Below are 14,527 nucleotides of genomic sequence, written 5' to 3'. Positions count from 1 at the left end.
CCATCCAGTTTCAGCCAAGCCCTCTTATTTAAATAAACTGGGAACGTTTATTTGCCTCAGGCAAAATCATTACATCAATCTAATTCAAATCTGATCATTTTTATATAATACTGGTATTTACTGTTCAATTAAGCTTCTTCATAAGATTATGTACAAAAGCAAAGCAAAGCTGAGAAGAGCAAAGCAAACATGTGAGTTATTAAGTGAAACTTTACTGGTAAGTGAATGCTTATGAATTATTTATTTACAGACATAATGCATACAGTACACGATAATGCATACATACAGTTTTTCTATAAGTCAAGCCTAGTGCACAACACATTTATCACTTGCTCTCTGTACTTGTATCAACTTGTTACCAAAGTAATTTCTCAGAAAAGGCTTAAGGCTTGTTATAACCTGATGTTTTTGGAATTATTAACATAGGCTTTCTTTGTCCTTGACATGGGAAAGTATAGTCCCACACAAGGTTTCTCTCATGTGTACAGCATGAAAGGCTGTGGTGCTGTTTTGAATGTAGTTACGTCTGAATATCATTGTAAGACATGACATGAAGCAGAGACATCTTTCTGTTAGATAAGGCCTGACATATAAACAGTAACAGTACGTTGCTATGATGAAAGTTTCAAAAAGGGTGTTGATACTAATTTGTACAGCATGTTTTCATTGGTGTGGTCGGTATTTAAAGTTCACACAGTTATGAAAGAAGTGCATCATTCATACACCCAGATGGGAAACAATACAGTAAATGGCAGAATTAAAAAATAATTAAGGCAGCTTAATAAGCCACACAAAGCTTCTTAAAGGAAAACACCACAGTTTTTTTATATTTTACTATGTACTTGCCTCAACTTAGACAAATTAATACATACCTTTCTTTTTTTCAATGCGTGCACTTAATCTTTGTACAGCGCGTTGTGAATGTGTTAGCATTTAGCCTAGCCCCATTCATTCCTTAGGATCCAAACAGGGATGAATTTAGAAGCCACAAAACACTTCCATGTTTTTCCTATTTAAAGACTGTTACATGAGTAGTTACACGAGTAAGTATGGTTGCACAAAATAAAACTTGGTGATTTTTTTAAGCAGATAAAAAATGAGAACTATATTGTACGGTGGAAGAGCACTTAGTTTGCAGCACTTTGACCTCACCACGCAGTAACCCTCATTCCTCTCGCAATAATATTACTGCACCCCAGGTCGAAGTGCTGCAAACTAAGTGATCTTCCTTCATACAATATAGTTCTCATTTTTTATCCGCTTAAAAGAAAATTGCGACCATACTTGTGTAACTACTCATGTAACAGTCTTTAAATAGGGAAAACATGGAAGTGTTTGATGGGTTCTGAATTCATCCGTTTGTAATGAATGGGGCTAGGCTTAATGATAACACATTCATGACACGAAAGATTATGTGTACACATTGAAAAAGATGGGTATGTATTCTTTTGTCTTAGTTGATGTACTGTAAGTACATAGTAAAATATTGAAAAATATAAATATAATTGAATTCAATAATCAGGTTTTATTTGGTGATAAATTGTCCTCAGTTAGGTTTTCTGACTATATATATATATATATTATCACATCACATCATGATATGTAGGATTTTTTTAATCAAAATTCAAATAAATACATTCAGTTGATTCACACTATCAACTACAATGAAAAGGTAAAATACAATATTTAACACAACATATTTTAAAATCTAGGAAGCAAATCTAGGAATCAAATCTACAAAGGTGGGTAACAGCTTGCAACTTATGGGTTCACTTCATGTTTTTCTTAAGTGCTTTGTTAAGGGTGTTTAGAATTATGTCTTTGTTGTTTACAATATTGTAGGTGGTGAGGTCGGACAACTTCTTAAAGTCCTCAGGTCCATAAGTAAAGTTATGTGTAGCAAATGGACAAGAGTTACTAAAGTCGATATCAAAATCACCTTCCTTCATCTCGATCTTACCCTCTCTCTTCACTCCTACAATGCAAGTACACAAACAGAAACATTTTTGTTATTGTTGAATAAGATTTCCTTAAAATTTTAAGGCATTCAACACAATTTTAACGGTAAGCAATATTTGTATAATACAGTAGGGCAGGGGGCGTAGTTGGCATCTCAAAAGTGGGGTGACAGGGGTCAGTTGATATAGGCTATAAGGAGCTAAACACTACCTCCGTCAACAATGAGATAATGATATTAACATGCCTTCGGAGGAAGCATTCCAAGACAGGAAGCCATCAAGGCACGTCCGAACCAATGTTTTGTTTACTTCCTGTCTCCTAAGATACCTTCATCATCTTGTCCAACAATTATAAGCATGAGCATGCAGGAATTGTGAATTTGTTAACCCTTTAATTTGCCTTTCTAGCGAGAAATTAGTATTGTAGTTTTCAAATATGTGATTAGTAATCACAAAGGCGATCTCTGTTTATATTTTAAGCAGAATTATGTTACGCTGCCTATGATGGCTATCTGAATGAAGTAATTGCCTCAAGAGGCAGCAAGGCAACAAGTCAGCTGGCTAAGCTTTTGGACGCAGCCTAAGTAACAATCAAAAAACATGTGTGGCCGGGAATAGTGGCGGCAAGTTAAAAAAGTGTGGGAGACATGTCCCCCGTGTTTCTACGCAAGGTATCTAAAGCAGTGCTTACCAGGAGCTTTAAACTGTTTGAATGTGATGTTGACCAAAGGAAAGTAAAGCACTACAGGAGCCTCTGGATTTTCTTGATCCTCAAACACATGAACTTCCTTAATCGGCTCCGAATCCAGCTTTTTTAAATCAATCCTTGGAAATGGAATCTTGTGATCAATGCAGTACTCATAAGTTTGCTTCAGGGCCTATTAGACACATTAAAACATTATGTAAACATAATTAACATACATTATTCCAGTCATTTTACTTCATTTTTTTTCTGTTTTAACACATTATAAAATAATTTTCATTAAATCAAATGTATTTGATTTTAATTATTTTAAATTCTTGGGTGTATTTGTTTATCATTGCGATTTTAAATCTCTTATATCAACAGTTTTTGATTTCCTAGATTTTTTTGTCTTTGAAATAATTAAGATAAAGCAACTTGAACTGCCTCTTGTGTATGACCCGTGCTCTATCTCTCTATCTTACTATCTCTCTTTCTATCTCTCTCTCTCTCTGTCTCCCCTGCACATTTGCATTTGACGGATTTATTGCATTATATCTATTAGTGATGCACCGATGTATCGGCCGCCGATATTTATCGGCCGATTTTTATCGGCCGATTTTTGATGAATTTGAAACCATCTGCATATCGGCAATAGCATGAGAAAGGCCGAAACCGATTGTTTATTAATTAACTGCATAAAGAAATCCATTATATGTAAAAAAAAAATGAGTTAATGTTGTTAATAAAATAAATGCTGAATAGCAAAAAACACCTTTTAAGGTTGTCATGCTGTCTTATTATATTTGTTTTAGCTTAATTTGTGCCTCTCTTATTATGTTGGTCAGTTAAATGTTAATACGATCCAATCCATGTTCAGTAAAAATAATTTGATGCAGAAATAAACTAGCTAATAGACCAACTGTATAGTATTGTATACAAGTGTTTAATATCGGTATCGGCATTGGCCATAAGTTGTCTGTTTAAATCGGTATCGGCCCAAAAAAATCCTATCGGTGCATCCCTAATATATATATATATATATATATATATATATATATATATATATATATATATATATATATATATATATATATATATATATATATATACACTGTAAAAAAATTCCGTAGAAATTGCAGCTGGGTTGACGGTTTTACCGTAGATTTACATTTATGTTATTTACTGGCAAGAGTTTGTTCAAAGTTAAATGAACATTAAACATTTACAAGTCTTTGTCTTTACAGAGTAAAACTAAAAAAACAGCATCAAGCAAAACATTCTGGAAAAACAAAATCTGAAGCAAAAAACAGAAAAAGGTTGATGATGATTTCTGGTTCCCAGAATGCTTAGCATGAGGCTGTTATTGTATAGTTTTATTCTGTAAAGATAAAGAGTTGTTAATATTTAAAATTTATTTAACTTTGAACAAACTCTTGCTAGTAAATAACATAAACGTAAATCTACGGTAAATTTCCGGCAACCCAGCTGCAATAACATTTTAATTTCTACTGAATTTTTTTACAGTGTATATATATATATATATATATATATATATATATCCAACTATGGGTTAAAAACAACCCATATTTTTTATAATATTTGGAGGTTAAATAACAAACATACAGTAACCCTTCAGGCCTTAAGGTCTTCCTCACCTTGAAGTGGTCCACATTCCAAGAGTAGTTCAGAGACAAAATAACATCTGCACGTCTCTTGGGGCGTAGTACAGGAGGAAATGCTAGATTGAGCATAAAACCAGAGTCTACAAGGCCAAGTGCGGAGTCTGCCGGTGTGAGAGAGTTTGGGAAAGCATCTGGGTGGTTTTCTGCAGACACATTAGAGAGATTACATTATAATAATGCTATTCTTAATTGAATACAGTTGACTGTTAGGTCACAATACTAATTATACCAAAATAAATCATTTTCTGACCCTTCCATGCGATGAAGTCACTGTTTTCAGTGTAGTTTTTGTGCAGGTGGAAACCTCTCAGAAAATTGTACGCTTGGCTGATAATGGGGCGACTGGTAAGAAAGTCGCTTAGTCTTTTTGCCAGTTCAGTGATGGGACCGACATGGACCGTGTCCAGCGTTGATGCTTTACCATCTGTGTCTGCAGTTAAAGGATATATGAGAAGTTTTCAAATAAAATAAATTAGGCAAAATACAATATCATATAAAATTATTCCCAGGATCTTCGTAGGGAACTCACTATTGGCAGGTGTGGCAAACATGTGTGAACCCTACTTCAATTGTAGTTTTATCCATTTTCTCTCACCTGTGTGTGTGACGCCTTCTCCTATCTTGTTGGCCCAGAATGGAGTAACTCCAGTGACAAAACACCAAATATCAGTCAGATTTAAAGAGAAAACACTGCTCCATATTCCTGCAAACACAAACATTGTAAAATGCATCATTAATTGTGTAAAATGTATCAAGTACATTAAACATAAGGAATCATAAATTATTTTGACTTCAAAAACATATTAGTAAGTTAATTTGCTGCCTTGTCACTATACAGTTTACATTTATTTACCCAATAGTGAGGACATCCCAATTTCAGGCAGTTTCTTGACCAGGTGACCCAGATAATATTCACTGCCAAAGTTTTGTGCAGGTATAAACGCCCCATACCTGAGAAATCCAACTTCATATGGAGTGAATTCACACCATTCTAAATATAGACAGCAGAGAATAACACAGAATGTATATTATACAATACCTAGCAGGTTATGTCAACATATGTTTTTATGTTACTTTTTAACTTTTCTACCCAAATTTTATCAAGTTTTATTATTATAAAAAAATGAATAACTAATTTGATTAAACATTTCCTTTTTTAAATATTTTCTACTGGAATTTTCCCTTTCTATTAGCCCACCAGGAATACTAGTTAAACTATGCAACAAGACATCAGTATTTACCAGCCTCTGTTGTATTTCCTTTCTTGCCATTCTTTATGTTTATAGCTGTATAGATTGGAAGAGGGTTCTGTCCCTTTAACAGCGCCGTTTGCTGGTCAGACAGATTAACCATTTTTTTCTGAATTCAAAGAATTTATGGATTACTACAGCATTTCTGATGAACACAATGATATGCTTTTTTTACGTAGCTTAAAATAAATTGAGCATCTGTGTAATCTTCACATTAAAATTCAACATATCTGATTCTATGGTATATTTTTATATATGTATGGTTCGCTTTCATATATTCATTGAATGTTCATGTATTTACTGATACTCATATATTACAATTTTGAGAAGACATGTGCACAGAATAACCTAATTATTATTAATAACCTGATTTTGTGTCCAGTTGTGCTCTCACCACAGTTAAAGGCGGGGTGCATGATCTCTGAAAAGGCAGTGTTAATATTTGAAATCACCTAAACAAACACGCCCCTACCCCAATAGAATCTGGACCTTCTTTTGATAGACCCACCCCACACATACACAACCCAGGCAACGATGTCGGTTAGTAGACACGCCCCTTATTGCTGATTGGCTACAAGTGTGTTTTGGTACTCGTCCGACTCCCTTTCCCAAAGTGTTTTTCAAAAATCGTGCACCTTGCCTTTAAAGTATAATGGAAAAATAATAATTAATGACAGAGAGAGAGCCTGCAAAGTAATAAGGGAGTGGGAGTCACCTGAATGAGATCATGGTTTGATGCGTATAAATTAGGGAATTAGACATTGATTGGCTTTGTGATTTTTAAACAATAAATACTGAAATTTTTTGGCATCTGGAACCCTTGTCTGAGAGATTTACTGCATAAAGAGATCAATTTTGCACAATAATTCTGAAATAGATCCCAAACTAACATTCATTACCTTCCCATGTATGAGGTACTCTATAGCCAGCCCCCACATGTCAATGAGAGAGACAGAATGTCCTTGTTTTGCTTTCTCTTCCATTTTTTCTTTGTAGTGCCGCAGCTGCTCGGGAGAAAACAAACTTAAGACATTTTTAGAGAGCTCTTTTTTAAGAGACTCTATAGTCACGTTCATATCACATCTTGACCAGTCAGCATCACCATAAAGAGAGGCCAACGCCCTATGAGACGAGAAGAAAAATAAGAGGAAAGCATTGAGTTTGTATTGTTTGTCTATTTTATCTTATAAAGTACTGTAGAGGATACCAAGACATAAATAGATGGTTAAATAGGAGCCTGTGGTTTTGCTTTTGCTCACCAGGTGGAGCCAGAAACTCCTGTGATGTAGCTGACAGCATCAAGGAGTTGAAGCTTCTGTAGACCTCGAAGGCTTCCATGTGTGGCCGTCATTGCACGAGACCCACCTCCAGAACACAACACAGCCACCACTGGGACCTGAAAAGTTATAAAAACAAAACAAATAAATAAATGATATTCTTGTTGATAAATCTCTGACTGTATTTATTGTACTGTTTCTTGCCTTGCTGGGTTCTGGTGGTGAGGTGAGTTTCAGAGCTCTCTGTAGCGCTTGTGACACCACTTTCCTCCTCATCACCATAAAATTCTTTTCTTCGTTTGGGATATCAAAATCCAGGCGTACATTCATGTCTTCACTAGAGCTTCAAAACACACACATATAAACACAATATTAACATATTTGTGTAAGGAATACCACATGTTTTAGACATTTAGGTCCTCACAAATCTATATAAATTCATTATTAATAAATGATTCAATCGGTTTACCGGTGTTCTGTCTTTACTTGCAGGTGTACTGAACCCTGTGAAGATGTAAAAGGTTGTTATGTTAAGTATTAAACACTACTGTGATAGTACTTAACATACAATTTTTATAAAGGGATGAGGAAAAACATTTTTAGTACTCACCTCTCCAACAGGCAAAGAGAGTTTGATCTTTTTTTTAGTTGGTACAGGTTTTATTGCGACAGTGGACAGCGGGTTTACATGGTTGACAGATCCACCATCTACTTCTGTTACATTCTGGACAATGGACAGATGATAAAACAATTGTTAAGATTGATGTGATCCACTACTTATTTTCACACCTTTACAGCAGCAATAAACTTACAAGCTTCATTGTAAACTGCATTAAAAATGTCAGTCTACAGTAAGTGAGCACACACCTGTGATGGCATGAGACTAAATTCAGTTTCCAGGTCTTGATTGATGTAGTAGGACATAGAGTCTGACAGCATACAGTCTTCTTTAAATGCACCTCTCAGTTTTAATAGAAGGTTGTTTACTGAAATAAACAAAGACAAATGTACAAGCAATATATAAATACATATAGAAAACCTATATGGGGTGGTTTCCAGGACATGCCTTGTCCTAATCCCAGACAAAAATGCATGTTTGAGCTGCCCTAATTTAATATCTTGCACTGACATACAGTATCTTAAAAGGAAACTACACCATTTTTTTATATTTTATTATGTTCTTACCTCAACTTAGATGAATTAATACATACCTATGTTTTTTTCCAATGGTGCACTTTTAATCTTTGTACAGCACCTTGTGAATGTATTAGCATTTAGCCTAGCCCCATTCATTCCTGTGGCTCCAAACAGGGATGAATTTAGAAGCCACCAAACACTTCCATGTTTTCCCTATTTAAAGACTGTTAAGTAAGTAAGTTAAGTACGAGTAAGTATGGTGGCACAAAATAAAACTTTTATTTGGAGCCATAGGAATGAATGGGGCTAGGCTAAATGCTAACACATTCACAACGCGCTGTACAAAGATTAAAAGTGCAAGCATTGAAAAAAGATAGGTATGTATTAATTCATCTAAGTTGAGGTACTGTATGAACATAGTAAAATATTGAAAAACAGTGTAGTTTTCTTTTAAAGGAGTAGTCCACTTTAAAGATGGGGTCCATTGACTTTTTATAGTAGGAAAAAAATACTATGGTAAGTCAATGGGCCCCATCTATAAAGTGGACTACTCCTTTAACATACAGTTTGTCAGTGCCATTGTTTTATCTCAAGATGCACTCCAGTATGTTTTGTGTAAAAAACACTCTAGTCTAGGTCTAGTCCTGGATTAATTTAAACCCTGTCTGGGAAACTGCTCCAGTATCTATTTCTACTGGTCATAAAATTAATCAAAATGTTGTATTAGCTTTAGTAAAGTTTATTTTAGTATTTAAGATTCTCTTATTTATTTATTTCTTGAGTACTGTCAGAGATAGTGCATAAATTAGTTTTAAATGTCTGAACTGAAAAGTGATCTGATTCCCCTTTGTTTACCATTAGTCCTTAGTGAATCTGCTTTCACTTCGAGTGCACACAACGGAGCTGCCTGAAATGAAATATAAAGTGACTTTAATCAAAATCAAATCAAAATGTATTTATAAAACACAATTAAATCAACATTAGTTGACCACTGTACTGTACAAACCTTGCTTAAGAGACATAAAATAAAACCATAAATACACTAAGGAGGAAAAATAAAATAAATGATAGATAAAAGATCCTTATACTCTAGGACAATAATAAGCCTTGAAAAAAAAGTTACATTTTTAACGTGGATTTAAATTCAGATAACTCAGGTATTCAGGAGTCATTTCACTTAAAGCGTTAAAAAAACTACATTATGATTTTAAACTCGATTCTAGACCGGGAACCAATGCAAAGAACATAATACGAGGGAGAAATGATCAAATCTACTGTTTTTTTTTAACCATTTGGAGTCGATTTATGTTTGATTGACTTATTCCCATATCAAGGGAATTACAATAATCGAGCCGTGAGGACACAATGCAATGCAAGTCACAGAGTAATAAAACTGTGGTGGAAAAGCTGTTTATAAATGTATGCCAGTGCATGTATGTTTAAGAACATAATCTAAATTTACTCAATAAGAAAATATTTTTTTATATCATAATTTTGAAAATATATACAGTACATTTCAGACATTTTAACCAGTTTATAGTGAGTGTAGCACAACAGTAATGAATGTTCTTACCATCAACACTCCATTAGAGAGGTACTGCACAGGACTCTCAGGGCTTTAATACAGTACATAAGGAAAGGAAAAGATGGTATTAGTAACAAATAAAACTGTTAGATGTGTAATAGTGTAAAAACCTACAGTACAATACCATATTCAATACCATATTTCCATATTACAGTAACAAGTTTGTACTGCATAACTGGACACTATTACTGTTTTGCAAATGTTTTACCAAACGTTTAACAATTTTTACCTACCTTGGTGTCACATTAAACTCCACCCACAACTCATTATTTTTCTGAAAGGGAACAATGAAAACAATCAGGCTAATTACACCAGATTAATTTAAAAGAATTCAAATTTTAAGTCGGAAACAACAAAAATAACTTTTTCCAATACAGAATTTAGATGAAAAAAAACTATAAAATGCAATCATAAATGCGATTATTGGGCCTGTAGAGAAATATTTTCATTGTGGTTTTCCAGAAATCTGTAAAACCCAATCATGTAAAGACTTATAGCAGCAATGCAAATATATTTATTGCTATTGTGCACGCCTGTGCTAGGATTCTAGGATTTTCATTTTAGGGGGGGGGGGGCTTTACTTTACGGGGTCCCATGAAAGAAAACAGTCAGGAATTGGACACAGAGAGAACCCAAATGCAGACACGGATACAAAAAAATATAATAATTTATTGAATACAAAACAGAAAACAAAACCCACGAGGGGGCAAACAAACAGATCAAACACTAATCTACACAGAACTACACTAAACATAACATATTAACTAAACTTAAACTAAAACACACTACACTTAACTTGAACAGGAACACACTGGAAACAACAACTGACAAGAACACCGTAGAAATACAGACAAACCCGTACTAAACAACACACACAAGGGGCCCTATTTTAACGATCTGAAACGCAAGTGCGAAGCCAACACGCAAGTGAGTTTTTGGGTGGATCTTGGGCGCTGTTGCTATTTTCCCGGCGTGAGAAATAACTCTTGCGCCGGGCGCAAATCAATAAGGGGTTGGTCTGAAGTAGGTTCATTATTCATAGGTGTGGTTTGGGCGTAACGTCAAATAAACCAATCAGAACGCCATCCAACATTTCCTTTAAACGCAAGGGCGCAAGTTCCATGGCGGGTTGCTATTATTATGACGGATTTACCAGGCGCACGCCAGGAGCGGTTCACAGCCGAGGAGACCGACGTTCTTGTAAGAGCAGTCAAAGACAGAGAAGTTGTTTTGTATGGGGATAGGAGAAACCCGCCCAAATCAGCGTAGGTTAAACAGGCGTGAGAGGAAATAGCCACAATTGTCTCATCACCTGGCATCCCCATCGTTGCGCCAAGCGCTAAAATTATGTCAGAAGACGGGGAATCCCAAGCTTGCCAGCATAAATCGGGCACGCCGTGTAACGGGAGGTGGATCTGCCTCTACACAGATCTGCGTCCACCCTCACCGCTGAAAGGGTTTGGGGGCTTTGAAATCGGACCCAAGAAACGCAAGCAAGGTCCAACCCCAAAATACACTAACAAATCAAGTTCATATACATTAAGGTTTCTTATGAAGACATTTTAATTATTATTTACATAAAATAAACGTAATACAGCCACACAACAAAATATGAAAATATTTTAATCGTTATTTGCATGAGAATTTTTTAACGCAGCCACACAAAATAAATAAAAACTATCACCACAATGCTCACCACTATGATTCCCCTTATCTCGTGTATTAATATTTTTAAGTGTAACAATTTATGATTTGCAAAAATAACTGTTGCATCTGTGTAGATTAGATAAACAAAGTGTATGCGCGTTGTGCACGCTATGGTCAAGCATGCGCCCTTAAAATAGCATAATGAACAACGCGCAACTGACTTTAAACTTTTTTTTTCTGGTCAGTGGCGCAATTGTTTTATTGAAACTGCAAAATAGCATCAGGGATGGTTTGCGCCGGAACACGCCTCTTTTTTTGCGCTGAACCGCCCAGGGAGCGCAAGTTCATTCCCTAGTTTGCCGACGTGCGTCTGTGGAGGGAAAAACCCGCTGTGCGCCGGTGCAAAATACGAATGATACATGCGTCACTGACAAAGTCAATTGCGCTGGGTGCAAGATAGGGCCCAAGGACTCTTAAATAGGGACAAAATAATTACATACACCTGAAAAGAATCACAAGTAAGGGATCAGGGAAAAAGTGACGATACCCGGGAAACGCGTGGTCAGAATAAACCAATACTAAAACCATGGATCTCCCACATAGAACATTGTACTGTCAGAACCGTGCCATGTTGACTAGATCTGAAAACAAACAAGAATCTGGCAGGATCCCGACAAAAACTATGTGCAAAAAGCATCACAAAAGCATAAATGAATCTCATGACTGCTGATTACTTCATATTACCCCACATTAGATAAATTTTCCTATAGGCTAGTCGCTAGTGCAATGGATTACTGGCATGTAAACAATGTATGGCTAAATTTTAAACTTTTCAATTTCTCACATCTGATTAATAAAACAAAATATCTCATGTTAACTGCAGTAACTTTTGAAAAACCTAACTCCACGATACACCTTAAACTAAACAGTTTTGGCAAAAAAGTAATTGAGCCATATTAAAGATAAATTTGGATTTATCTTTGTAATAGTTAGACAGATTTTCTCTTCTTGTTTTCTTATTTAGTTAACTTTAATGACAGAGACTTCAACAGGTATAGGCCTATGCCTGTAAATCAGTACAAAGAGAAAAAGAGAAAAAGAAATCCCAAACTAAAGCCCCCCTAAAAATGGCCTGACAACGCCCCTGGTGCACGCATGTCAGAATTTACAGAACTGACCTGATCATCTGAAATGAAGCATTTTGTCATCTTTTGTCCAAGTGTGAGGTTACTAATATCGAACAGGACGGTAGAACAGCAGTCATCTTTTGTAATGGTGTCAGCATCATAGATGTAGAGTTCCAGAATGTTCTGAGAAAACAAGAACATCCATGGTAACAGAGTAAGGTCAATGGATGAGCTACAAAAGGATCAGGTTTGAAATATTTCGCAGTCTCATGATCAAAGCAAAAATACAATAAGTATCTCTGGGAAGGTATGGTGATGGTTAAAGGCCAAAATAACAACCTGCATGTTTGTACACTGTTTCATCATTACTTAACTGGCATTAATAATGGCTTTATATGTCAATATTTCTCATACAACAATGCAACTAAAATAAAATCTATTAATAATTAATAATTCGTTACATTTATATATAATGGGTAACTGTTGTTGGATGAGCCAAACTGAATTATTTACCTTGACACCACTGTGTAATCTGAATCGGAAGGTTTCGTTCCATTCTGGTGCATTGCTGTTTGTGATGGTCTTGGTGCGATGAGAGCAGGTGCAGGCCGTGGGTAATTTTAAGACAACATAGCAGTCAGAATCCGTCACTGAAGAGAAAGATAAAAAAGTTTTTTTAATATGCTATATGTTGTATATAACAATCAAGTCCAGTTTATACAGTACACATTATTTAAATTAATTACTGCTTAGTGCCTCTACAAAATTTGATATTTGATCACACATTTTTGGTATCTAAGAAAGGAAGTTGATTGGCTCACATAGGTCATGTGACTGATTGAATTTTGCTCTCAACACTGTGACAGTGAGGTTCCAATATGGCATGAACTCCTGTAAACATGACAAAATTGCATCAGTCTTTATATCTGAGACACACAAAATTCTGTTGCAATCACAGGTAAAACAACAGAGATGTTACTAAACCAGTTTAATGTGGTGGTTTGTCTTTTCATCATCATTTAAATGACAAGAGACTTAGATTAGTTGCTCTACAGAAAGCCATGTTAAGTCATTTGTTTTATTAACTTCTTTCTTTCTTCACAGTGCTTTAGCACGTACTAGTTCAGATGAATGTGCATGGGTCATTGCTTTTTTATTTTATTATTAACCTACTTAACTACAAGAGCATGCATCATATGCGTAGGTATATATACTTGCCAAAACTTAATATACTGTATCTAAAGAAATTGATTTCATAAACATATTAAATAGCAATTTCTGTTTTTTTATACTATAAAAATTGTGTGAATTAGTAATCTGAAGATAATAAATGTCGGTCCGTAGTGTTGCATTGCCAAATTCATCATAAAATCACACAAACATATTAATAAATTATCAGTTATGTCGGTTTTGTATGGGCTGAGAATTTAATAGCTGTCAAAAGTGATTGTGAAATGTTCCACCAGTAAAATACATCTATGATAGGATTGTACTTAAAAGTACAAGGAATTTTCTTCGGTACTTGAAGCTTCCAGGACAGACATAAAACAACAGCAAGTCACATAAAGTTAAATTAATGAGTAAAATTTAAAATGTAAAAATATATAAAATAATAAAGTATACATATAGTACTTCATAATAAGCAGGTTGTTTCATCATAGTCTAAATATAAATATATGTAAGCAAATGTTTACTACCTTCTGCATGATTGCCTTCTCAGTAGGACTACACTAATGTGTCAAAGCCAACATATACAAGAACACTTTGTCTTACTAGTAGTCTAATATAATACAGAAAACCTGTGGAACTTGTTTGTTCACAGTGTTACGCGCCCTGATAACATTTTTGATAATGTTTTGGGTTTGCCTTCATTTTTATCTTATCCACATGCCACGTTTATGAAAGTTTCTATTTTCTCGAATATGTCAATTTTTTTGTTTAATCAACTCAGATTTACAGGTCATATCAACTTATTATTTATCATCACCAGAGATGAGTTGTTACAACGGTTACACTTTATTTTGAGCCATCTTAGACTCCTCTGTATTCAGGAGAGAGTATTAGCGTAGTGTACGCACTTTTCTTAGTGACGTATAACAAATTCGGAGGGCGGGGGCACAGAGCAGCAGCAGAGTAGCCTCCGTAGGCTGCGTAAGCTCTCATTCTGAATGCGGACGCG

The 14,527-nt window shown here is 35.1% G+C and overlaps 1 protein-coding gene across 1 annotated transcript; it reads right to left on the bottom strand.

The window, feature by feature from the left end:
- Positions 1-1,599: 1,599 nt before the first annotated feature.
- LOC135727175 (cytosolic phospholipase A2 delta-like) lies at positions 1,600-14,108 on the bottom strand. Its single transcript, XM_065244923.2, has 20 exons — positions 14,046-14,108; positions 13,170-13,239; positions 12,862-12,998; positions 12,400-12,531; positions 9,808-9,848; positions 9,563-9,605; positions 8,845-8,896; positions 7,720-7,838; positions 7,463-7,576; positions 7,322-7,356; positions 7,057-7,195; positions 6,835-6,971; positions 6,475-6,697; positions 5,567-5,684; positions 5,179-5,316; positions 4,921-5,028; positions 4,576-4,755; positions 4,299-4,468; positions 2,650-2,836; positions 1,600-1,975 (listed from the first exon to the last, which is right to left on the bottom strand). The coding sequence occupies exons 1-20, from the start codon at positions 14,052-14,054 to the stop codon at positions 1,770-1,772; spliced, it is 2,358 nt and encodes a 785-aa protein (XP_065100995.2). The 5' UTR covers positions 14,055-14,108; the 3' UTR covers positions 1,600-1,769.
- Between the last annotated feature and the right edge of the window lie 419 nt (positions 14,109-14,527).

Source organism: Paramisgurnus dabryanus, chromosome 17 (assembly GCF_030506205.2).
Source record: "Paramisgurnus dabryanus chromosome 17, PD_genome_1.1, whole genome shotgun sequence".
Lineage (NCBI taxonomy): Eukaryota > Metazoa > Chordata > Actinopteri > Cypriniformes > Cobitidae > Paramisgurnus > Paramisgurnus dabryanus.
The sequence above is the reverse complement of the archived record's forward strand: the minus strand, read 5'-3'. Positions and strand labels throughout refer to the sequence as shown.